The sequence below is a fragment of the Zootoca vivipara genome, chromosome 2 (assembly GCF_965207765.1).
Source record: "Zootoca vivipara chromosome 2, rZooViv2.hap1.1, whole genome shotgun sequence".
Lineage (NCBI taxonomy): Eukaryota > Metazoa > Chordata > Lepidosauria > Squamata > Lacertidae > Zootoca > Zootoca vivipara.
The window spans coordinates 5,949,386-5,975,950 of NC_142584.1; the positions used below are offsets into that span (position 1 = coordinate 5,949,386).

Below are 26,565 nucleotides of genomic sequence, written 5' to 3' on the forward strand. Positions count from 1 at the left end.
GTGGCTTTCACTCCTACATGGATGTGAGAGGCAAGGAGATGCTGGATTCAAAGCACTTCACCTCCTGGCAACCTTCCATTAAGAGCAGCGGTACTTCTGTTCATTAAAGGATTAATTAGGATTAATGCACAGACGTGTGTTGGTAATGATGGGCCAGGATTAAGAACTGCGGAACTGAAACAGTTACAAGGTCGTACAGATTGAAATTGGAAAGATGACTTCCTTCAAGCCAAAAAGACGGTATGTGTTGGGGGGGAGCCAATTGCTTACTTATAAATCCTTTGTTACATAAATGACTCAGTAACCCCCCCCCCAAGAATGCCTGAGAATGCTTACAAAATTGTTCTTTAAAGCAAATGAAGTAGAAAGGAGATGGGAGTACAGATATGGATCATAATGACAAACGGGACTGTGTGAGAAAAAAATTAGTGTTTGGAATAATTATAAAAAGGGCTGGGAGCCTCTGCGGAGTTAATTCTTTCACTGACTTGCCCCCTATTTGGGGGGGGGGACTGGACTTTGAAGACTTGCTGGAGCTCTGGTGGGGCATCAGATCATTCTTCTATGAATAATTAAAATTAATTGCTTCGACTGAACATGGAGGGGAGAACTTGGCTCCCTGTTTGAAATCGAAAGTGGAATTTTACAGCTGCATCAGGAGAGTGCATGGAGAGGGACCTCTCCAGAGTAACTCCGAGCCAACAAAGGAGATCAGGAATAATTAATATGGACGTAATATTTGATAAAGGAACAATTGATATAAATTAAAACCTCATACAGGTTTTACAAATTACTATGTGTGTTAATGTGAATTGAAGTTAATCATTGTAGCTGTGGTATAAGGGATTTTATCAAGAACTAGCTGGCCCGGGCACTCATTGCTGTGCCTGACTTAGGGTCCTTGTTTCCCAGGAAAGGGGGAGGATGTGTCTGTCGTTTCCCCCCCCCCCCGGGACTATGTGTTTTCTCCCCCCCCCGGTTGTTGTGTCTCATCCCTGTGACTCCCCCCCCCCGGCTCAACCCATGACCTATTCGGGCTCCTCCTCCCCCCACCCCCCACCCAGGGCTCCACTCGGCCTAGTCTGTAAAGTAGAGCCGAGGCCTAGTCTGTAGGCCTTGGCTCGGCCTAGTATGTAAATGCAAGCCTAGGCCTCCGCCGTGTATCTCCATTCCTTGGCCCCCACCCTTGGAAAAGGAACTGTCAGCTTCTGGGTTCTATTTCCCAGCATGCACTTTGCATAGCTGGCAAGTACCCTGTTTCCCCCAGGAAACCCCCATTTTTACTTACCTTTTCCCAGTGGTCCCCCGTATCACTTTGTCTCCCGTTTTTCTCCGTTATGTTCTCCTGCCGGCGGCCATTTTTTTCTGATTTGCCCTTCTATGGGCACCAAAAATGGCCGCCGCCAGCTTCAAAAGTCGCATCTACGCATGTCCGGAAGTGCATAGACGCGACTTCCGGTGTCGGCGGCGGCCATTTTTGGTGCCCATAGAAGTTACATCGACACAACTTCCGGTGTCACACGGCTGCCGGTCCCGGATTCTGCAGTCCAGGGCTTGAAAGGTAAGGCACTTTGGGGTGAGTTGTGTGTTCTGAAACACGGGGTTTGGGGTTTTTTTGCTTTGCAGAGGTATCACATCTGTCTATGGAAATTGCCTTAGGTTACTCTCTTATTCGCATGTGGCGTTGTGTCCAAATTTGAATGCTATCGGTCAAGCGGTTTCGTGCAACATTAGAGAGGAACGAACATGCCCAGTTTACATTTTTATATATACAGTGGTACCTCGACAACCGAACGATTCGACTTCCGAAGGTTTCGACTTCTGAAGTTGACAACCCCGGAAGTCTTTGCGCCGCGTGTGTGTTCTGCACCTGCGCAAAGCGAGGGGGCGCGGTCGGTGCATGAACAAAAGCGCGAAATCGTGCATGTGCAGAAGCGGCGCTTCGACAACCGGAGATGTCGACTTAAGAAGATGGCCGCGGAATGGATAGTCTTCATAAGTCAAGGTACCAGAAAGAAGAAGAAGGAGGAGGAGGAGGAGGAGGAGGAGGAGGAGGAGGAGACTGGGATTTTGGTGTGTGTGTGTGTGTGTGTGTGTGTGTGTGTGTGTGTGTGTGTGTGTGTGTTTAGAAATAAAACAAATAAATAAATTTTAAAAATCTTAACTCAGGCCTTATTTATTCCACAGAAGTATAACAAACAGATTCACAACACTTTAAATGCCATAGCTTTCACTAAGGAATCTTGGGAAATGTAGTTCAATGAAGTGGTGAGAATTCCCTTCTGGAGATCCATAGCTCTCATTGACAAACTTCAATTCTCAGAATTCCCTATGAAAAGAGAATGAATATTAATTCAATTAAAATCTGCTGTGTGCCATTGTGTGAAACCCTTAGGTGTTGCTCATCTTCCCTACTGTACATCTTGTTCCTGCTGGCTGCTTTTAGCCACTGAAAATCTGGGTTTTTTAAATGTACGGTAATTGGACAAAGAATGAAAGCTGCATTAGACTGAAGTTTAATATGTCACACAATTAAGATTTTTCATTGACACTGCCTTTCCCTAATCCCTCCTTTCTGTCTTTTCCCCTTCATCTTTAATTAATTAGCCCTGCTAATGAAATCGTTGGCAGGTTTCTATACCGACCTGAGAATTCCACATTAGACCTGGCAATATTTGGAAATTAAACCAATAAATAATAGATGTATGTTTCTAATGAACTAATTTGCAATGGTAGAAGAGATTGAAAATGGGGAAAAAAATAATGAGAAGTTTTGTCGCTCTTCAAGTAACCAATTAGCATTCGCTCTGATCAAAAATTAAGGTGGCAAATGCATAATCAATTTGTTTTATTAGCAAACTTGAGAGGCACACTTAATATTTATTGCCTTATTGTTCGGAGATCAGAATTCCCCTTGCCCCGCCCCCCACTCCTTCAAGCCTCCCCTATGAAACCAGCTCCATTTCAAGAACAAAATTTATTAAGGGCATAAATTTGTAATGGGCCAAGTCGCTACACAGATGGAATATATATTGCTAATGTAATTTTCCAAACCAGTGACGAGCATGTCTCCTGGAGATTTTTATGGCTAAGTAATATAGTCTAATATATCGCCGAACAGCAAAATATATTAAATATGTATATGAAACACATGGGGAGGGGGGAGGATGACAGATTGTCCTTTCGCTGTGTTATATACAGCGGCAAGGGGGCAGAAAGGGAGCTGTTCAATCCGTCAAAGAGAAAGTTGCTTAGTTCGGATGTCTTGATGCAGAACGATCATCTCTGTCATTTGATAATCCGTCACGAGGCTCTCCCCTACATCACCCTGTTGCTTCCTAAGGGACACCATTCATACCTCCAGACTTTCGGAAGACAGTTTACTTTGCAAGAGCAAGTTCTTTAGCAACATTCATTTCCAGTGCTGTCAGACACGGGAGAAATTCTTGGGCATGTGCAAGAATTGAGGGCCTCCTTTCTAGGAATAAAGGCTTTGGGCATGTTCTCAGGGGGAGAGGGACCACCACCCAAGTGCAACAAGCCCCCTCTTCCCATCTGGAGGAATCTATCACTGCTCAGGCTGGCTTCCCTGATGTGGCAAGACTGGAAGTGGGTGCCAGGTTGCTGTGGCAAAGGGGCTCTGCTCTGCTGGAGCTACTAGCTCCTCCCAGAAGGGACGTGGTCCTGCTTGGCAGGGGGTTGGACTGGATGGCCCTTGTGGTCTCTTCCAACTCTATGATTCTATGATTCTATGAATAATGACCAGTGGTTAGTGAATTGTTGTCTAGGGTGGCAACCTTTTGCAACCAGTATCTATTGCTGTTAATGAATGTTTCTTATTATATTTTAAAGATCTTGGTTGGTTTTCTTTTGTATTTTATTCTTTAAGGTGCCTTGATTTATTTTAGGAGAAAGCAGGTCATAAATATTCAAGTACATAAACAAAATTTAATTCTCTCTCTCTCTCTCCAGGGACTTTGGTAATCTTTCCTAATATGGAGCCCCATGCAAGGCCAAAATTTTGCTTATGAGCCTTCTCAATTTTGCAGCTCCCAGCTCAATGCCCTGTGCAGGACAACCACCCACACTGCCCTAAAACCCATGCTGTCTCTAATACAGAGACACCATGTGCATATGCATATACAGAACCCCTAAGGCCTGTTTTTCTTTCCCCAAGAAAATTGCCCAGGCATATCCTAAAGGAGAAGGTCTTGAAAATCCACAGCTTTCCCCACTCCAGTTGCATTGCAGGGGGTTGGACTAGATGACCCATGGCGTTTCTTCCAACTCAACAATTCTATGATTCTATTATTTCAGTTCCTTTCAGTGGCAAAATCAGTGCAAGTAGATCAATAGGTGCCGCTCCGGTGGGAAGGTAAACGGCGTTTCCGTGTGCTGCTCTGGTTCTCCAGAAGCGGCTTTGTCATGCTGGCCACATGACCTGGAAGCTGTACGCCGGCTCCCTCGGCCAATAATGCGAGATGAGCGTGCAACCCCAGAGTCGGTCACGACTGGACCTAATGGTCAGGGGGCCCTTTACCTTTACTGATCTATTAATTAACTGTAATTATCATAAATAATTCCACATTACAAGTGTCCTTACATCCCTGCCAAGCATACTGCACTTCTAATTGAAGAGGGGGATGGGAGCCACTTTTTAAAGCCAGACAAACAAGGCAGGAAGGGGAAGAAGGGACACTAATGGAATGGAAGAATGAAGCAGCTTCAGGAGGCATCCTGGGCCAGGTAATATGCAGTCAGGGCTGCTCTCCAGTTGCCCACCTGAGTTTTACAGTCAGAAACAAGCCCCGCGGTATTCTCATCCCAAGCAAAAGGCATACATTTCTAATGCACAGCATTGGAATCCACTCAAATATGTGCATCCACCCAAGTATAACTTGACCTCTCCATTAATGACACACAAGAACCGCATGCTAGACATTTGTTCTAATGAAGGCAGCCGTTTTCTCAAAGGCCAGTGCCTATGGATAGCAGTCAGGTAACAGGAGAACAAGTTTCTGGGTTTATTTATCACTTCTGCATCCCACCCTTCCTCTGAGGTCAGGAACTCAGGAATCTACATGGGGTTGTCCTGTGTTTGTTTTTGTTCTTAAAAGTATATTGATTTTAAGAAAATACAATGATTCAAAATAATCATACAACATAGTTTACAAATCACTAGAAGGCATAAAGAGTTCATAAAAGTGTAATGCAGAAATATGATGTAAACAAAGGAAAAGTCAGGAGTGGGGAGGGAACAGTACCGTTCAGAGATTATCGATACATTTTCTTAGCAATGAACAAAGAATAGAAAGTCTTGCCTTGGTACATTGGTGTAAATGTTTATATAGTGAAAGAGCAGATAGGGAGAGAATTGTCATCTATATTTTGTTAAATCAGGGGTTGCCCTGATTTAGTCTTACAATAAGCTTGGTTGGAGACACTTGGTTGGAGACAGACTTCCCCAACCTGGTGCCTTCCAGTTGATGGAGGAGTTCAACTCCCATCAGCTCCAGCAGGTTGAAATTGTGGTCCAAAACATCTGGCAGGCACCAGGCCGGGGAAGGCTGGTCTGAGAGACGATGACTGGCTCAGAGCTATGCAAGTGAGCAAAGGGTGTCAAGAATTCCTGAGATGTGAGAATTGGTGCTGAGGGTGGGATGATATATTGAAAGGGCAGAGAACTTCCATATGTTGCTGGACTCTCAATCCCATCATCCCCAACCTTCACCTTTGGCCACACTGGCTGAGGGTGATGGGAGTTGGAGTCAAGCAACATCTGAAGGGCATCAGAAAACATGGGTTGGATCCCGAGCAGATTGAGCAGAACTTCACTTGTGCAATGGGGATTCATCCAGCTACAAATTAATAAAGACCAAGCCCCACCCACCTCACTAAAAGATGGATAAGTGGAGACTAGTCTATTTGGGGGGGGGGGAAAATAGGGTGCTGCCTCACTAACCTCACCTGCCCTCAGCTAGCCCCCCACCCAACTGAACTGCCTTCTTTCTTATAACCAGTCCAGGCAATGGCTCTGTCTGGCAGCTTCTCATACCCTCCAGCTTCACTTCTGAGCATTTCCTCCTGGTCAAGTGCAAAGGTTATTAGAGGAAACACACAGAATGTCAGTATTTTAAGTGCAGAAATTTTTGCATTTATGTATTGCATTTAGGGAAGCCGGGGGGGAGGGCGGAGAGCCCAAATCAATAAACTAGCAGTGATATTGGTGTGGAATAGAATGTCTCTGTTTTCATCTGAGGAATGTTGAAGGGTCTTCCTCCTTAGTCTCAGGGTTGCCCTGAGACCCTGAGCAGGGTGCAGGATGGAGACAAAACCTGAAATAGCTGGTTTGCCTGTCCTCAAATCTGGCTCCCCATCCAGTTGGGCTCCCTGAACTCTTTCCTACAAGTCCAAATGAGCCCCAGCTACCATTGTCTGGAATGGCACAGAGGTTGCAGCAGAATGGAGAAACCGGGGAGATTTGTGCAGATGGAAGTACATTTCTGCTCACACAAGAAAGATCTCTATGGATCCAAGCAATTATGTATAGTTCCTTGATTTCTGGAGGGAAGTGCCACCCTGATGTGTGCAGAGAGGGTCTTCTTGAGTCACCACCCTTCTTGCTGTTTTCTGCTTAAATGTGCTTTCTCCATATTGCTTTCTCCTACATTGCAAAACAAAAAACAAAGCAAAAAACGGAAAGTTTGAAGGGGAAAATTTCAGCAGAAAAAAATACTGTTATGTCCTGGGCCCCCTTCTAATTCCTGGAATAGCCAAGCTAGCCCCTCGCCCCCCCCCCCTGCTAGTTTTCTGCTTCAAACTGCAACTTTGGCAGCTGAATATAGAGGTCCAAAAAAAGAATAATTGAACAATACAGAATGTGTAGTTCCACTCCGTGATTATATTTTTAGTAATGTCTTCTCATCTAAAAATACTTCAGTTCCTATTAATTCCCAGAGCTGAGACAGAGAGAGAAAAATCCCCCCAAAGGTGGGGGGGATTTCTATCACCACAGTTCCTGCTGCTGAATTCTTCCTTCTGGCTTAACGTGCATCATTAACAGGGCAGTTACAGAAGATACATAATATGCCACTTTATACTGCTGCATTTGTAGGTGACATCAATGAAAACAATTTTTCAACTCAAATCAAGTGTGTGTTTCCAATACTCAGCTAAATGAAATCAATTTAGCCAAATAACTGAGAGATATCCATTCTGCTGCATGGGATTTCTCCTTGGGACAGACCTCTCTGATTCAGGGGAGCAAAGCCCAGAGCAGTTGGGCTGTGAATGGGGTGGCAAATACGAGCAGGGACTGTTAGGATCTCCTACTCACGAGTAGGACCCTGGCAGAGACAGATGCTCGACTGGCATGTTCTCTCCCTCCTGGTTGATCGTTCGGCAGCTTCAAAAGCATTCTTCAGCCCGAACATCACAGCGACTGATGCCAAGAAACATCAGCACACTTACTGATCCGCAGAGTTTGCACAGTTGTGTAACAGAACTCAGCAACTCAGCATTTGGCTAATCTACATTTATTTACATATAAACACACACGAAACACTGCAACATGTCTCCCTCTCTCTCTAGCATCAGGCAGCAAAGAGAAAGAACAAAGGACAATAGTCCAAGGAACACAGTAACATAAACATCCTGTCTTTGTCACTTCCCACTCTGTGGAGTGTAAACATACACCATCATGTGACAGACAACAATCCCATGACTGCTGACACGGGACTGCAGACACAAACAACAGGGACATGTTCATTCAGCCCTGGGGAAGACCCTGTTCTCCTCCATTGTTTTTCTGGAGACTATCCCAAAACAGGCAAACAAACCCAAGCAAGCCCATTTTTACCTGGTTCAGCTCTAAGCATATCTACAGTTTTTGCTATTCATTCTTCTTATATGGGATGCTATAAAGTCTTCCATTAAGTTGTCTAGCCAAAGTGATCAGATTTAAAGTGAGAGCATAAATCCCACCACTTAGGATGTAACCATTTATGTAATTGAGTACACACTGATGTCTTATGGCCAGTAGCCTAGGCCCTGAATTTGTTTCCTACATGCTTGTGTCTCCTGGGGCACTTTCCTTATCTATATATCTGCCTATATAAGTAGCAGGTGGCGTGGCGGCGTGGCAGTAGTCACCTGACCTCCCAAGTGGTGAGTCACCGCTACTTAACTGGGAAGGAGAGCGGGAAGCAGCAAGGAGCTTGAGGTGGTGCAAGCAATTCAGTAGAGTGGGAGCTCTTGCCAATGAGTGCACCATGCCAGCCTCCTTGCCACTGGCCCACCACATCTAATGATCCCTGGCATGCAACCAGTCAGATAAGCAGTAATGAGTCTTCATCAGCTTTTTGTACATTTAATAACAAAGAAAATAACATATCCACAGCAAAACCTCTGGCCTCCCTTGGCAAAGGAGTTGCTCAGTCTAAATCAGAATCGTGCCCCCCAACAGGAAGGACACCATAACCCTGCTTCCCTCCTCCTCCCCCTCCACAGTTCTCTGAATTTCTCCCATCTCCTCGTGTGAGGACTGATCATAGAATCATAGAGTTGGAAGAGACCACAAGGGCCATCCAGTCCAACCCCCTGCCAAGCAGGAAACACCATCAAAGCATTCTTGACATATGCCTGTCAAGCCTCTGCTTAAAGACCTCCAAAGGAGGAGACTCCACCACACTCCTTGGTAGCAAATTCCACTGCCGAACAGCTCTTACTGTCAGGAAGTTCTTCCTAATGTTTAGGTGGAATCTTCTTTCTAAACATTTGGAAAGAACATTTGATCATTTGGCCTGTCTCTTCCCCAGAAGAAGAGACAGACAGCCTCCGTCTTATCTGATGTTTGTGTGGCAATACTTTGGCCAGCTTCCAATTCTTCCACTCCTTGTGAGCTAACTGCTTCTTCTTCTTCCCTGGGAAGGAGGGACCCAGGGCTGTCCTGTCTTGAGTCAGCCTCTCGTTCACTCAGCTCAATTTCCAATTCTGAACCTTCTGCTGCGCCCGGGGGGGGGGGATTCCTGACACCACAGCAGCTGCCACTGATCAATATATCCAGATATATATAGAAAACCTGCCCTCAATGAGGCCAAACTTAGATCACCAAGAAGCACTGAATATATCTACCGCGTTTCTCCGAAAATAAGACACCGTCTTATATTTATTTTTCCTCAAAAAACCACACTATGGCTTATTTTCAGGGGATGTCTTATGTTTTTTCCTCCTCCTGCTGCTGTGGCCGGCATTGCTGCTGCGCCTATCACTATGTCTTATTTTCAGGGTATGGCTTATATTCCTTGAATACTTAAAAATCCTGCTATGGCTTACTTTATGGCTACGTCTTATTTTTGGAGAAACAGGGTATCTAGATGCTCTGAAAGGGGATGAGGAATCTAGGTTGGGGCTGTGTGGTACACCCGAAGGAGAGCTGGCTCTTCCATCCAAGCAGTGTTGTTCCATGGAAAACTCCACCCCGCAAAAGCTGTTATTTGCTGAATGCATCGTTGCAGCAAATGGCAGCTTTGGGATCAAGTAGCAGTGCGGGGAGGGGGTTTAAGGTAGAAAATTAATGTAAAGGAAGTGTCAATTCCCCCCCCCCGCACACTAGTCCCATCAATGCTGGCCCAGGGTGGCAGATTGCAGATAATTGAGAGGGGCGACATGGAGTATGCCCTGCACTTGATGGCTGCTGCCGCCCCCTCCTCCCCATGCCTGCCAGCCCACCCGCCAGCAGGTGGCAGCAGGTGGAGGGTGTGCAAGCAATGGGTGCACAGCAGAGGAGGGGGAAGAGGAGGAGGAGGAGGAGGCAGCAGGCAGGCAGCAAGCGCTCAGAGCAGGAGGAGGCAGAGGGGCAGCATTTTCCGTCTGGGCTCCAGCAGCAAAATGTCCCGGGTCAGCCTGGGTCACAATATGGACCAGCTGCTCCCTTGTGGCTTCTTTTAAAAATGCTGGCAGAGAAATACCATAGTAAACATACCATCTTCTCAGTGCCTTAGTTGACTGGTTTTAGGGTTGCCATATCTTGAAGAGCAAAAAAGAGGACAGCCCAAGCTGCTGCCAGCCCAAGGTGGGGAAAGAGGCATTCAGGAAGCGGTGGGGGTAGCTGCTGAACCTATGTGCCTCTTTGCCCAGCTCAGGCTGGCAGTGGCCATAGCGTGCAGAGCAGCCCGAGCCAAAAACAAAGCAAAAACAAAAAATGAACATTTCCTTTAAAATGAAAAAAAAACCACCTGGATAAGGTATGTTTGCCCCCAAAAGAGGACATCTCCGGCAACCCTACGGGGTTTGAAAGTTGAAGGGTATTCCAGGGTTGCTTTTATACAACCTCTTTGTTTGTGTCCTTGGATCCTCTGTTAAATTCTTTTAAAATGCACATACAGAAAGTCACTTGGAGTTGCCTCACTTTCCCCTCAGACATTGCTCTTTGGTACTTTCCTATAAAACCCAAGAGATTCATTTACCAAAAGTATACAGTATAGCATATAGCAGCATTTAGGCACAGAAGTCTGCACAGAAGATTGAAATCCAGAGGCAATTTGGAACAGAAATGATGGAAATAGGTTTATTCCCAGGAAATCAGTTTGCTTAGATTTCAACACACAAAAGAAAAGGACATTTCTAAATCTAGTGTGTGGTTTCTTTCTTTCTTTCTTTGTTTGTTTAAAAAACACATTTCTTTATCCTATGTTGGTAGAGTAAAAGAAAAGGCAAATGTCTGTGTTCATTGCTCAGTGGCTAAGAGTTTGTTTTCAGAGCAGGGTCCAAAGAACCAGTGATGGCTGCATAAAAAATAATTGTTATTCTCTCAGGGTTGTTGGTTTGAGCCCCAAGTTGTGCAAAACAGATCCTGCATTGCAGGGGGGTTGGACTAGATGACGCTTGTGGCCCCTTCCAAATCTGCACTTCTATGCTTGCCCCTTTAGTCATTGCTCCAGACAGGTGTAGATTCTCCATCATTCACAGGGCCCAAACCAAGGGCACGTGGCACGGAGCTCTCTCAACCACAGAACATTTTAATGGGCTTGATCTACTAGTTGCTGGAAGGAATTCCTTGCCCTGTGCTTTCCAAGGGGTCAAACAGAGTAAATTATACTGGAGAGTGAGTCATAGTCTATGTATTCTGGGATAGTTTAGCTGCAGAAGACAAAGAAAGAGGCAGTCAAGCGCTCCCAGCAAGAATGGGTGAAATAAAATGACTGAAGCTGTATGCCAAAATGAAAGCAGAGGTACAATTCCTATACGAGTTGTTATGTCTATGAGAGATGATACCCTTTTCTGGCAAAATGAAATAAAATAAAAATATTATGGGTACATCCAGACTCTCACTGTTTTCAGGTGGGATTCAGCTGCATGCTGGCAAATTCAGGTCACACAATTACAGTCGATTGGGAGGTCTTGTGCAACAAACCTGCTTCCCCTAAAGCCCAGTCTTTTTTTAAAAAATATTTATTTACAATTATATTAAAAATACAGATCCATAACATATAACATAAAAATTCTTTTTCAAAGCAACAAATTTAACATCCCCTTCCCACCACCTTCCCTCCACCCCACCCGTCACCCAGTCTTTTTGTGGTGAGGAGTGTGATGGGAAATTGCACTGGAAAGCACAAAGAAACACTTGCCTTGACACATCATCATCTAACTTCTCCGCAAACAAATAAGAATAAATTCCCAGCCTTGTCTTTGCCTTTTTTGCATAAATGCTCAATAAACAGGTTGCCTGGAAGCACCTTTTGTCATCGTTCCAATAACAGCCTCATTACAACAATGCCAATTTTATCCAATTAATACAATTATTAAAACCAATTATTAATATACTAAATTATACAATTTAGCTAAAGTGGCCTCCTCACGTGCTAGTTTTGATGGCTCCCTCTTTTTTATTTTCTTATTTTCTGCATTCCAAAATCTTAATAATTTGTCTTAAGCAACCACATGGCAGTCAGAAATTCAGCAAGTATCGTTTCTCCCCACAACATGGTGGTGCAGGAATTAAGGAAGCTTTGCCTGTTGAATTTCTGCCTTGCACATAACTATTGGCCTGATTGGGTGGCGCGTTCCTCCAACCTTCAATTAGGGTTGGCCCTGCCATGCAGTCGAGTGAAGTTACTTTCTTCGGATGGCACCATGAAGGGGACATACGGTGGCAGTAATTGGTGACCAAATAGTGCAGCAAGATTGGAAAATGTTGGTCCTACAGGGGAGAAGTACCATTTGGGCTCTGCTTCAGGCTGAGGCTGTATCTGTAATGTTCACAGGGAAGGATATGTCAATACTCAGATCTCCCTTGCCCACTTGAAGCTATTGCATTTCACTGATTCATAACTGTAAGACAAATCAAGCATAGGAGAGATGGGGGGGGGAGGATAACTCAAAATATTCGAAGTTGGCTCCCTGCCACCAAATAGCTAGGCCAGTGGTTCCCAACAGGTGGGGGTCCGCGAGCTATGCCAGAGGGGTCCACAAGATGCTATTAGAATAAAAAATATATTAAATATATTTCGTATGATAAAAGATTTTTTGTTTTGGCCGCTTCCTGCATGAGCAGAGTCTAGCGCAAAACTAGAATTAGATAGAGGCAGTAGTTCTGCTGTATGCCGTTAGGTGATGCTTTACAAACACTACTGTTTTGCAAAGAGGCAGCACGCGCATTCTACTAACGCTCACCTCCCCAAGATGCTTTGCGCGCGTCGGCTTCATTTGTGCGCTACTGCGCAGGTACCCTGTCTTCTCCATTCCCCTCCCTCCTCCCTGGCGCTCACTGCCTCTTTAACTCATCTCATTAAGAACTGAAAATTAAAACTAACTGTATACTGATGGAGTACTCTGTTGTAACTGTAAAAAACGTATAAATATAAAATATAAAAAGACTCTTAATTTGGCTCTCACTTTTTAATTTTAGGATTAGGAATCAATGGGGGTCCTTGTCGCAATAGCGGCTCGATGAGGGGTTCTCGAGAAAATTTTGTTGGGAACCCCTGAGCTAGGCATATCCCTTCCTTCATGCTCCTCACTGTGGTAATGCTGCATCAAGGCTGTGCTGTTCTCCGACCAGAGGACTGGAAGGAGCCAAGTCCACAAATCCATCAGCTGTGGTTTATAGGCAGGCAAGTGAGTCAATAACAAGTTGTGAGAGCAAATCTATTAGTAAATGTGCATGGAGAATTGGCCTCTTAAGCTTCCAGAAGAGGAGGCTGAAGCAGAAAGAGGAAATGGATTTTCCCCCATCCTCACAAGCCTGCCGTGATGTAAGATGCGAGGAACACTTTGTGGCAAGGGGACAAGCCCGAGAGGGTTTAAGGATGCCTGCAGAGTATCGCTGTTTTGTGGAAGGGATTCAGGTGCATGCTGGAACTTTAGCTTTGTGCAGTCAAAGTGGTATTGAGGAGATCTGCTGCCCCAGAATGACAAAGCCACTTTTTTTTTTAAAGGACTTTCTGTTGTTTGGAAAGTGATGAGGAATTGCATTGACTAGGATGCATTGACCCTACAATCAAATTGGGATGAATTCTCATCGCCCTATAACTGCCCCATAAACAAGTCAGAACGAATGCTTAATAAAGGCAGGACATGGTCAAACCACTGCAAAAGCTTTGTGCAAGCAAATCAGGATGAATGCTCAATAAACAGGTTGTCTGGAGGAGCCCTACGCTACAGGAAATAAGATCAGGGTGAAGAAGTGTCAAGGAGGAAGACACCCTCTATTACAAGGCAAAAGGACTTCAAAACTACATGGAGTGAATTGCTTCCCTTGGATTTTATTAAGAATAAGTTGGATCAACATTCTCTCCAGCTTGCTGTTAGGCATAATTGACAGTTGAAGCTAAAACCAAGCCAAAGGCTCTGGGACTTTTATTTATTTCACTGGCAACATTTCCATCCCATCATTTCTAAAAATAGCTCAGGGTTGTGTTTTTAAGCCTTATATGCCATACATTACCTTGTGCTGCTTCAGGCGGCACCAAGAGGGAAGGCTAGATGCAGACTGGAACATGAGGTAGTGGTTAGATCGGGATAGAGAACTGTGTGTCTAATTAGGGACTTGTCTATTAACTCCATAGAATCATAGAGTTGGAAGAGACCACAAGGGCGATCCAGTCCAACCCCCTGCCAAGCAGGAAACACCATCAAATCATTCCTGACAGATAGCTGTCAAGCCTCTGCTTAAAGACCTCCAAAGAAGGAGACTCCACCACACTCCTTGGCAGCAAATTCCACTGTCGAACAGCTCTTACTGTCAGGAAGTTCTTCCTAATGTTTAGGTGGAATCTTCTTTCTTGTAGTTTGAATCCATTGCTCTGTGTCCGCTTCTCTGGAGCAGCAGAAAACAACCTTTCTCCCTCCTCTATATGACATCCTTTGATATATTTGAACATGGCTATCATATCTCCCCTTAACCTTCTCTTCTCCAGGCTAAACATGCCCAGCTCCCTAAGCCATTCCTCATAAGGCATCGTTTCCAGGCCTTTGACCATTTTGGTTGCCCTCTTCTGGACATGTTCCAGCTTGTCAGTATCCTTCTTGAACTGTGGTGCCCAGAACTGGACACAGTACTCCAGGTGAGGTCTGACCAGAGCAAAATACAGTGGTACTATTACTTCCCTCGATCTAGATGCTATACTCCTATTGATGCAGCCCAGAATTGCATTGGCTTTTTTAGCTGCTGCATCACACTGTTGACTCATGTCAAGTTTGTGGTCTACCAAGACTCCTAGATCCTTTTCACATGTACTGCTCTCAAGCCAGGTGTCACCCATCCTGTATTCATGCCTTTCATTATTTATTTATTTTTGCCCAAGTGTAGTACTTTACATTTCTCCTTGTTAAAATTCATCTTGTTTGCTTTGGCCCAGTTGTCTAATCTGAAGTGTGATTGTGTCCTCTGGGGTATTAGCCACCCCTCCCAATTTGGTGTCATCTGCAAACTTGATCAGGATGCCCTCAAGCCCATCATCCAAGTCATGGATAAAGATGTTGAATAAGACTGGGCCCAAGACAGAACCCTGTGGCACCCCACTAGTCACTTCTCTCCAGGGTGAAGGGGAGCCATTGATGAGCACCCTTTGGGTTCGGTCAGTCAGCCAGTTACAAATCCACTGAATGGTAGCATTGTCTAGCCTGCATTTTACCAGCTTCTTTACAAGAATATCATGGGGCATCTTGTCAAAGGCCTTGCTGAAATCAAGATAGGCTACATCCACAGCGTTCCCTTCATCTACCAGGCTTCTAATTCTGTCAAAAAATGAGATCAGATTAGTCTGACATGACTTATTTTTCAGAAACCCATGCTGACTTTTAGTGATCACAGCGTTCCTTTCTAGGTGCTCACAGACTGTTTGCTTAATGATCTGCTCTAGAATCTTTCCTGGTATTGATGTCAGGATGACTAGGTGGTAATTCTTTGGGTCCTCTCTTTCCCCCTTTTTGAAAATAGGGACAACATTTGCCCTTTTCTAGTCTGCTGGGACTTCGTCTGTTCTCCATGAATTCTCAAAGATTACTGCCAGTGGTTCTGAAATCACCTCTGCCAGTTCTTTTAATACTCTTGGATATAGTTCATCTGGCCCTGGAGACTTGAATACATCTAAACTAGCCAAGTATTCTTGTACTACCTCCTTACTTGTTCTGGGCTGTGTTTCCCCTGCTGAATCATCTGCTCCATATTCTTCAGGTCGGGCATTGTTTTCTTTTTTGGAGAAGACTGAGGCAAAGAAGGCATTGAGGAGTTCTGCCCTTTCTCTGTCCCCTGTTCGCATTTCACCATCTTCTCCTCTAAGTGACCCCACTGTTTCCTTGTTCTCCAGTAACAAGCTGATTTATTTCAGTGGAAGGAATTTGATGTCACAATCTTCTGATCATTCTCCCAACACCAACACCCCGAACCAGTTGGGGGGGGGCACAGGCCAAAGAGAAAGCCCCATTGGAGGAACAGAAGTCCTTGTGCAAGGTTTCTGCTAATGGGACCAGTTAGTTGAATCCAGCCCAGTGTGTCCACTCTGATTATGACTAACATTGCATACCACCCTTTGTGTCTCTCAGCAGCCTACAATCCAACGTGTCCTGCAAAAACACTGGTTCTCTCAACAAACCCAGCTACTACCATGTCCCAGAATGGAAACATACAGTTTCTGAAAAGGGTTTTCCCAATAGCCCAATTCACGCATTACTCATATGTAGGACTTAGCCATGTTGACAGCAGAGCAGGGTCACCCTTTTCACCCCACCCCAATGTCACGACTCCACCCTGAAACAACCACATCCTGTGCACAGAGGTCTACAGAGAAATTCCAGCACTCGAGCACCTCCTTCAATGTAGGAACTTCATACATTTGAAACAGCTGGGAAACTGGGTGCCCCTACACTAGGGGTAGGGAACCTCTGCCCCACCCCAGATGTTGCAAGACTCCAGCTCACATCATTCCTGGCCAACCTGATAAGAGATTATGGGAGTTGTTTGAGCAGAATCTCTCTGCAATCGGCCACAAGCAAGACACTGTTGCAGGAAGGAGCAACAGCATCCAAGGCAATAGGGCTAAATGCAGGACTGCCACACCTCCTCACACAGTGCCCCCATGGATTCCACTGGCAAAGAAATGGCACTGGCAGGGCAGGGCAGCACTTCCCATTTCACTTCAAGCAGCAAAATGGGGTGCACACACACACACACACACACACACACACACACACACACACACACACACACCAATGGAAAGCCTGGCCCTGCTCTGCTGTCCACGTGGCCACGCTGCACATGAATGCAAGTATCACATAAATGGGGCTAATGACACAAGTTCAAGTCTCTGGAGAATCTCAGGTTGCTCCAGCCAGCCAGTCTTACCCAGCCTTGAATTGAAGTTGGGTGGAAAATCCTCAGATCAATAATGCTCAGGAAAGGGGGAAGTTTGTTAGCATAATGGGCCCTCATTTGTTTTCCAAAAGGCCACTTGTCTTGTGAACTTGCAGCGGGTGAATTATATCTGTGGCATTTGAATGAAGAGGTTTCTGAGGAGGTTTATGGAGCCTGCTTTGACATCAGCTCCTCAATGAATCACAAGACCGAAAGGAAAAGAATTCAAATGTCAGGATAACAGTGGTTTACAGTTAGCCTTGGAGACGGGTCCTAGCTCAGGTTACCACCTTTGGTATTTCCTGTGACATCAGCCGGGGGGGGGGGGACTCAGGATGAAAAGTGGTTTGGTCTAGGAAGTAGCCTCAGTATAAGCAGACAGTTCCCTCATTCACTCCAGAAGCTCCCAGTTAAAGGGATCAGACTGTTATAGGGAAGGCCTCTACCTGGGACCCTAGAGACCTCCTCCCCATCAGAGTAGACAATGCAGAGCTAGATTGGAAAATAGTATAAACTGGAATAAGGCTTGCTCCTATTTGGGTCTCTAGTTCAGCCTCCCCCAATCTGGTTCCCTTTGGATATTTTAGACTACAACTCCCATCATTCCTGACCATTGGCCATGCTCACTGGGGCTGAAAGGAGCTGGAGTCCAGCGACGTCTGGATGTTATGCATAAAGTTGGGAAGTTGGGGAAGGTTGCTTTGCTTCACGGCGCCAGGTACCTTATTAACCCATGTTGTATTTTCCAGATTTTTGTTAGACTCTGATTCCCATCAGTCTCAGCCAGCAAGGGTCAATGGTTAAGGGTGATGAAAGTCAGGAGAGCACTGCATTCACAACTCCTGTCTTACCATTTGGGGCGGGGGGGGAGAATGACAGATGAGCCACTTTAAGTCTATAGGGTAGACATGTGCAAAGGCTCTTGGGAAGCCCAGACTCAATTTCCCCTATAATTTGGGTGGGAGTTTCTTCCTAGAGAATCTCCTGCTTTGCATAAGCTTGTGCTTAGATTTCCCTGCATCAGGGGAGATGTCCCTGCCTGGCATCATATTGGCACAGCAATATCCACAGAAGATGTTCCATTTAATTCAATTCATCACAGCAGCGGAGACATAATCAGTGATTCATCATTCATGCGATATTTATGTGTTGCCCACTGGGATTTCATTTCTCATAACAAAATATGGGTAAACTTCTAAACTATGAAGAATTATGAAGAGGCGGCAACTTTAGGCAGTTTAATGATGAAAAAAGAGTGTGCCCTTCTTGCTTCCAGATTTGCAGCTTGATCTTACGCGTGTTCACACAGAACTACATTCTACTGGTTTCAATGGGATTCAATAGTCAGAAAAGCAAAGGGCACTGGACTGCCTGGGTACTGGGTACTGATGGTGACCAGAGTTTAAATCCTCTGGTGAGCAGAGTTCAAATCCTCACTCAGCCACAAAGTGTCCTAGATGACCTTGAGCCACTCACTATCTTTCAGCCTACCCTATGCCTTTTGTGAGGATAAAAGTAAGGGACTCATATACACTGCTCAGAGTATGGTAGAAATGCAATAAACTAAAAATAACCCCTTGTTTAAATGGAGACAGACTGTCATTCCAACTTCTGTATTTTTTCTGCAAGGTGGGGAATCTCTCTCATTGGTTGAGGCTCTCTCCCTCCCATCCTGGTTTGGTACCTAGTCAGTCCAGATGCAAACATCTACTTTACAAATAGAAAGATAAAACTTACTAGCCATGTTGTGCTCCCCTTGCAAATTTATATCTATAAAAGACTAGCAGTCTCATACCTGGCATCACTCAGGAATTCTAAGAAACCAAATAAAATCGGTGCAGTTTTGAAAGATTCAGTCTGCCATCCTAATTAAAAATGGCATTACTTTGTATCTAGGTAAAGGGGCCCCTGACCATCAGGTCCAATCGTGTCTGACTCTGGGGTTGCGGCGCTCATCTCGCTCTATAGGCCGAGGGAGCCGGCGTTTGTCCACAGACAGCTTCCGGGTAATGTGGCCAGCATGACAAAGCTGCTTCTGGTGAACCAGAGCAGCGCATGGAAACACCATTTACCTTCCCACATTTATCTACTTGCACTTTTGATGTGCTTTTGAACTGCTAGGTGGGCAGGAGCTGGGACCGAGCAACGGGAGCTCACCCCATTGCAGGGATTCGAACCGCCGACCTTCTGATCAGCAAGCCCTAGACTCTGTGGTTTAACCCACAGCATCACCTGGGTCCCTAGCCACTTTGTATCTAGATAGACTAAAAAAAAACCCTGCTCCTTGATCTCAGGAAACACCATGCAAAATTGAGTTACAATATCTTAAGAGGTGCCTAGATTTATAAAGAACAGACAGACCAACAACTTTCCAAAATACATAGTAGGAGTGGAAGAAGTAGATATGTAAGTAAAAACTCTTTAAAAGAGCCTTTTGACTCCATCCTAGTGGGTACTGCCCATCCTTTCATGGATTTGCAAAACAAACATACAGGTACATTCGCTTTGGAGAACAAGCTGTTTCACAGGAGAAGAGCAACACACCTCCCCATCTCCACTTCATCTCAGAGCAACTCTGAATCTTTTATTTCCCAATACTTTTTTTTTGTTTTGTTATCAAATCTGTTAATGAGCTTGTGCTGTTGCTGTAGCAACCACACTCGCTCTTGCTATCATCTCCTCCTTCCACCTTCCACCCAATTTTCTTTGCATTGATTCAAGGGCCTATGAAATGCTGTAGAATACAAAACCCTCATCCACATCTGGGGACCCTTGCGTCGTGTTTCCCCAGCAATCTTCTACCACCCTTGTCTCTGCCACTTAATAACTCTCAGAAATCCTCAAAGGATGCTCAGAAGGGAGAATAGATACGTGGCTCAAGTTTTGCTGTACTCAGATTACAGGGAGACCAAGATTACCCCCCAAACACACTTGCTCTTTTTAGAAGGCTAGGAGGAGGTCTTCATTTTGGCTAAAATTGGGGGGTGTACCATTAGCTACAGGAGAGGTGGGAAACCTCAGGTCTGGAGACAGCATACAGCCCTCTTAACTTCTCACTATGACCCTCTAGGTTCTCCCCAAGTCACACCTTTTTGTACCCCCCTTGAGCATTTTTACCTACCGTAATTGAAATGTCTCCTAGAACTTTGGTCATGCTTCTTCCTTGTCTGGATGGAGGATGAATGAATCAGTTTATTTCAGCCGCTGGCCAGAGTGGGATGGTGGACAGAAAAGGGTATGTGAAGATGTGTAGGAACTAGTCTACTATACAACAGTAAAATTTACCTCCACCCACTTTTGCCTCTGGTCCCACCTGCCACTGCCATGTGGCCCCTGGAAGGTTGCACAGAACGAAATGTGTCCCTCAGGTTAAAAAGGTTCCCCACCCCATGAGGTTGTGGATTTCATTAGGTCCTTCCTTCCTCCTCATAATTCAAGCATTGCTGTGTGTTAGGAACTTGAGAAAACTATTAGGCATTTGGGGGTGTTTGGACAGAGCATGTGCAGGCAGGAGAAAAACCAATGCAGCTGTGGGTTGGGTGCAATCCTGTACCATGAGCAGTACATTGCACTGATGCAGCCTACTACAATCTAGTACCCATCACTTGTTTCAGACTACAACTCCTATAATTCTTAACCATTGGCCATGCTGGTTGGGGCTGATGGAAGTTGTCCAAATCATCTGGTGGGCACCAGGTTGGGGAAGGTTACATTGATAAAACATGAGTGATCACCCAACATCTAACCCATTTGCCCAGTGGAAAGACCCATTTCATGGCCAGTCAGGTTGGAACAGGAGCAGGAAGTCCCACCTGATCTCTGTTAGCCCTGGCTACATTGGAAGACAGATACTTTGCACTGGTTGTAGGATTGAACTGCATGGCTTTGGGGCTGTGGGGTCTTGCAAGGGTCTACTATGTCTCCTATACTATTTAACACCTATATTAACATCTATGGGAGCTGTCATTCAGTGGCTTGGAGCGCAGTGTCATCAGTATGCTGATGATATGCAGCCGTATCTCTCCCCTCCATTTGAATCAGGGGAGGCCGTGAAGGGGTTGAACTGGCACCTGGAAGCAATGCTGGGCTGAATGAGTTCCAGTTAACTGAGGCTGAATCCTGATGAGATGGAGGTGCTGTGGGTGGGAGGCATAGCTGTCAACTGTCCCCCCTTTTTAAGGGAAATTCCCTTATTCCGAATAGGATTCCTCATGAGAAAAGGGGGAAGTTGACAGCTATGGTGGGAGTTACAGGTAGGTAGCCGTGTTGGTCTGACGTAGTCAAAACAAAATTTAAAAAATCCTTCCAGTAGCACCTTAGAGACCAACTAAGTTTGTCATAGGTACGAGCTTTCGTGTGCATGCACACTTCTTCAGATATCTTCAGATGCATGCACACAAAAGCTCATACCAATGACAAACTTAGTTGGTCTCTAAGGTGCTACTGGAAGGATTTTTTAAATTTTGTTTTAGCTATGGTAGGAGGTTCCTTACTCCAGGAACTAGGTGGATGGCTCCACTGAAGGAACAAGTTTGCAACCTGGAGCTATTAGATCTTTAAAGCACATTCAAGGCACATTGGCCCAAATTCACCATTCTGTGACGGCCAGCAGAAGAAATCCAATGCATTAGTTGTGCTCGCAGGAGTTTGTTGTGCAACAGGAAGTATCAGGTCTATCCTGTAGTGGCTTTTGGGGGGATTTTTTAAATTGGCTTTTAGTCCAGACAGGAAATATAAGTTAGGATCCAGTGGGGAAGTACTTGAAGCATTACTAGGTTGAGGGCTGTATTGGCTTTGTGGGTCTCCAGAGATGCCCTTTAGGCTTGGCAGGCACACCAGGGTAAGTGCTGAGCTGGTTGGGCCATGGCACACTTGTCAGGTCCGCAGACCCAAGGATCTCGTGGCGAGGAGGAAGAATTCCTTCCAATTCTTTGCAGTGTGGCCACAGGTAACACCTGGCTGTAAGTGTGCCCAGGAATGGGGAGGGATCTGATTTCTCTCACCTTAGGGAACTTTCCTGCCCAGACCATATTTTGATTCAGCTAATTATGTTTCCTTGGCTGTTTGCAGATCCTCTTTATTGTTTATTTTTTATATCTGGAATAAATTTAACCAGTTTTCACCACAGATTAGTTTCCAGAGTGTGGTGGCAAATTAAAGGAGTAAGACCCACTGAATTCAACAGCATTTACTTCCAAGTAAGTATGCACAGGATCATGCCACAAGAGTCTTTAAAATGTGCACAAGCTGTGCTAGGGTAGTCAGATGGAAAATAGGAGAGGGGGCACTCCTGTGCCTTTAAATAGTGGTGCAGAAGAGAAAATTTCAGCAGGTGCATCTTGTCATGGAAGCTACACTGGTAGAAATTACCTCTTTCACAAAAGTGTTAAAGGTGCAGGGGCCTCTGTCCCCCTTAAAAGTTCAGCTGGACCCTGAGTCCAGTTGAGTTGGTTCTCACACGACCATGAAACAGGCCACAACCTTGCTGCCCAACCCTGTGCAAGTTTATTGGGACACATACCTCCTTGTTGCAACTGCATGGCTCTCCGTGTGTGTGTTTGTGTGTGTGTGTGTGTGTGTGTGTGTGTGTGTGTGTGTGTGAATGATGCATTGACTGTGGATAAGGCTTTCGTTGGCTACCAGTCGCAATGGCTATGTTCCACCTCCAGTATGGTATGGCCCTGAGGGCCAGTTGCTGGGAATCACAAGTGGGGAGAGTAAATTTGCACCCAGGTCCTCCTCATGGGCTTCCCACAGGGATCTGCTTAGCCTCTGTGAGAACATGCTGCACTCCTGTGGTACAGTGGGCCAGTGTGTCTGGTTTTTAACCAGGAGGTTGGTGGTTCAAGCCCTCCCAAGGACAGCTGTGGACAAAATATCTGCATTACATGGTGTTGGCCTAGATGACCCTTAGGGTCCCTCCCAACTCTATAGTTCTATGATTCAATGAATGAAAATCGCAAAGGTTGCACTTACTCTTCAATAGTTGCAACCTGCAACCCAAACGCATTCTGCCACCTTCTGGGGCACTAGGTGGGAGCAAGGAACCTGTTGTGTATTGAGTCAAAGGATTTTATATCTGTATTACTATTGTTTGTATTTGCATTAGGGTAAAGTAACTGCCTTTTGGTTCCAGAAGCTACAGCTACTATTGGTTCATTTAAGCTGCTGTATTTGGATCCTCTGTCTTATTGGTTTCCTCCAAAAGGCAGCACTGGGATTGCCTGATATTGTTCCCTCCAAAATGTATCCCTTTCTACCTAGTCCCCCGTCCCTATAAATGTAGCTTTCCTCTCCTCGGAGTTCAGTCTTATTTGCTTTAATAAAGAAGTGTTACTAGAGAACTGTCTCCAGCATATTATGTCAAGAGAGCTGAAATCACAAACCCCACGTCACAACAGAACCTCTGGGCTTCATATACAGTGGTGCCTCGCTTAACGAAATTTCCGCTTAACGAAAGGATTTTTCGAGTGGAGCTTGCCTCGCTAGACGAATTCGTTTTACGAACAATTCGTCTAGCGAATCACGGTTTCCCATAGGAATGCATTGAAATTCAATTAATGCGTTCCTATGAGCAAAAAAAATGCAAATAAAAATCAATGCATTCCTATGGGATTCGCTAGACGAATTTTTCATTATAAGAAAAGACCCGTGGAACGAATTAAATTCGTCTAGCGAGGCACCACTTGTACATTAATTTATTTGCATCCATACACAGTGGATGCAAGATGGGCATGAGAAGCCCCACCCACCAAAATGTAAACTCTGCAGATTCTCCAAAGAGGGAAGAGCTGAAATTTAAAGAAATGTAGCAGACGTATAAGTAATGCATACTAGTGTTGGGGGAGGGGGCGAGAAGCATCTCCAGCATCTTGCCAAAAGGCAAGACAGAGACAGTGTTTTTACCAGAAAACAGGGCTGTCTCCATCCTAAAGGAGGAACTGGCAGGGTTATTGCTCAAGTGTGCACCAATACTCCTTGCACTACTGTAGGCTTCCCCTCTCTTCTGTTTTACTCTACTTTCCTTCCACCAGCAGGTGACAATCATTAGGTCTGAGGGAGGCTCCAGCCCCACCTAGGCTGCTCAGCCTTCTCTTAAATGAAGGCAAGCCAAGGTGATTTCTGTTGAGTTAGTGCTGTAGAGTGGAAGTGGAAAGGGCCGGTGAGGGGGAGAAAGGGGTCTTTTGTGTTTTTAAAGAAAGATGTTGAGGTTCCAGAGTGACGACCGTCCATACAAGCAGAGGAAAAATTTAGGTAAGAGACTGGGGGATGGACTTGAATGATGAGGTGGGAGATATGATTCTGGATTATACATTGGAATTTCTACTAATTTTTCACTTGCATCTTTCTATTTCCTTTTAAGCTAAATATAACACCCTTCTAGCATTTTCCCAGCATATCTCATTATCTCTGGATTCTCTGTCTTCCCTGTGAATGACACCTGCTTGTCTGTCTTTCCACTGGCAGGTCTTGTTGACTCTTAAACTACCCTATTTCTAACCGGCTTCTCATTCAAGAAGCTCAAAGTGGCATTTAAGTGTTAAATGTGACGGCCTTCCTCTTGGTAGAGCTGAAACTCGTCCTAATGACTTATCTGTCATAATGTCATTTTTATTTTTAGCCTCTCGGATGAAGGAAACAACTGATGTCAGGACGAAGTATCCAAGCAAGATTCCGGTAAATCTCCCTCTTCTACCCAGATTCCAGGGGGTATTCCCTCACAGAGCTATAATTCCCATAGTAGTTTGGTAATAAATCCCTCTTCATAGAGAACTCTAGGAACTGTAGTTTTGAGGGCAATAGCTCTTAACTGCTCCTAACAGCTCTTAACTGCAGCCCCCATACTTCTTTGAGGAAAGCCATGGGTTTCTTAAGTGGTATCACAGGGCTTTAAGTGTGGCCTTGTCTTAACAGAGTGGTACCTCAGGTTAAGTACTTAATTGGTTCTGGAAGTCCATACTTAACCTGAAGCAAACTTTCCCATTGAAAGTAATGGAAAGTGGATTAATCCATTCCAGACGGGTCCGCGGAGTACTTAAATTGAAAGTACTTAACCTGAAGCGTACTTAACCCGAGGTATGTCTGTATATAAAATTCATGAGCTGCTTAGGTTTTCCTGATCACATGAAGCTGTTGAGAAGGCATTATCTGGACTGAGGCTTTGCTAAATCCTCAAAAGCCATTCTAAGACTCTAAGAGCAAAAGAGACTCTGAAAGAGAGATGCAAGCTTGGGGCTCCCACAGTTATTCCACATTTCCATTTATTGAACATAGTACCTTCAATGCTACTCTGAGGAACTTGGAGGAACTTATATATGGTTCCCAAAGAGGCTGCCATTCTTAAACGAGCACACCTGCTTATCCAGCAATGGAGCTCCCATCATGTGCCCTGACATTGTCCAATGCTTTCCTCACACACAGATTATCCTTGAGCGTTACCAGAAGGAGAGGACACTCCCTCCGTTGGGCCGGGTCAAATTCCTGGTTTCAGGGGATCTATCTATGTCTCAGTTTGTCTACAGTCTGAGGTAGGGTAGAGTTTTCACATACTGTGGTAATGTGGGGGGGGGAGAGAGATGGGAAAGACAATTAATTCCATTTGCACTTAAAGGTACACCTGCTTACCCACCCTGCAGCCAAAATGCAGCCTTCCACTGGCCTTTGGACTGATCCTCTCCCTTCCCCTCCCCAGGGCCCGCCTGTCCCTGACAGCCACTCAAGCCTTCTACCTGCTGGTGGACAACAAGAGCCTGCCCTGCCTGAGCCTGACTGTCTCGGAGGTCTACGCAGCCCACAAAGATGACGACGGCTTCCTCTACATTATCTATGCATCTCAAGATACGTTTGGTGATGTCGGCCCATGAGCCCAATCCGAGGAAGGCCTCTGCAGTCTCCCCCCTCCTCCCTTTCTCTTTGAGGCATAGTTATCACGACATGGATTTTTAAACTGCTTTTGTGTAAGAGTGGCATGGGAGAAGAGTATTCACCATCGGGCAGGCTCTGCTTTATTGTCATTATCCCTGAAGCAACTGAACTACCTTCTATGTTGTATCTGCCTGAAAAGGCGCCCAGGTGACAGGGTGTGTTTAAGGGTCATGTACTTTCTTAACCAACTCTGCAGGGCCATTACTTTAACCCACTGCCAGCTTATTCTTTTAAACTAATTTGTTCCCTCATCTCTTTAGACGAATATAGACATAGATACAAAAAAGAGCACCACTAATATTGCACAGGAAACTATTGTCTGGTTTTCTTTCTTATTTTAAACAAAGCCGATTGGCCTAATGGGGATCTGGAGGGTTCCACGAGTGGAAATTTTAACCGCACAGCTGTTTTTGTTACTTCATCTTTCTTCCCCCTTTTTAAAAAAAGCCTTCTGACAAGACTGCAATAAAGAAATAAATGGGCACAATTACACTCACCTGATCTGAGTATGACTCTTTCTTCCCCACCGGAGAAGCAAGTGGTTATTAAAGACACTGAGTCTTCTCTCTCTCTCTCTTTCGTTTTTCAAAAAAGGAAGTAAAGGTGGCTTGATTCTTGCTCTCCTTGCTAAGCAAGCAGGAAGAATCTGGGCACAAAAGGAGAGGGGCTGAAACAAACACAGCAAAGCTGACCTTCCTCAGAGCCCTTCACTTGGCATAGGGTGGAGAGGGCTTTTGTGACTTGTAACCATGACTACCATGCATTCTCCACCTTATGTCTGCCAA

At 45.2% G+C, this 26,565-nt stretch overlaps 1 protein-coding gene across 2 annotated transcripts; it reads left to right on the forward strand.

Annotated features, from left to right (window-relative positions):
* Positions 1-26,276, forward strand: LOC118081519 (microtubule-associated protein 1 light chain 3 gamma-like). Of its 2 annotated transcripts, XM_088664338.1 has the most exons (5): positions 1-240; positions 1,776-2,005; positions 24,477-24,532; positions 25,277-25,383; positions 25,548-26,276. In XM_088664338.1, exons 1-5 carry the CDS (start codon positions 215-217, stop codon positions 25,717-25,719), a joined length of 591 nt encoding a protein of 196 aa, XP_088520464.1. In that variant the 5' UTR covers positions 1-214; the 3' UTR covers positions 25,720-26,276. The 2 variants fall into 2 exon arrangements, with proteins under 2 accessions (XP_088520464.1, XP_034963901.2); XM_035108010.2 differs by lacking the exons at positions 1-240; positions 1,776-2,005 and adding an exon at positions 24,058-24,109 and having other exon boundaries at positions 25,548-26,208.
* Positions 26,277-26,565: the final 289 nt, after the last annotated feature.

Bases quoted from the DNA above. Each gene is read 5' to 3' on its own strand.
- LOC118081519 (XM_088664338.1), top strand. From the start codon at position 215: ATGACTTCCTTCAAGCCAAAAAGACG. The intron at 2,006-24,476 runs GTACCAGAAAGA...TTTTATTTTTAG, and splicing joins GATAGTCTTCATAAGTCAAG to CCTCTCGGATGAAGGAAACA. The intron at 24,533-25,276 runs GTAAATCTCCCT...CCTCACACACAG, and splicing joins AGTATCCAAGCAAGATTCCG to ATTATCCTTGAGCGTTACCA.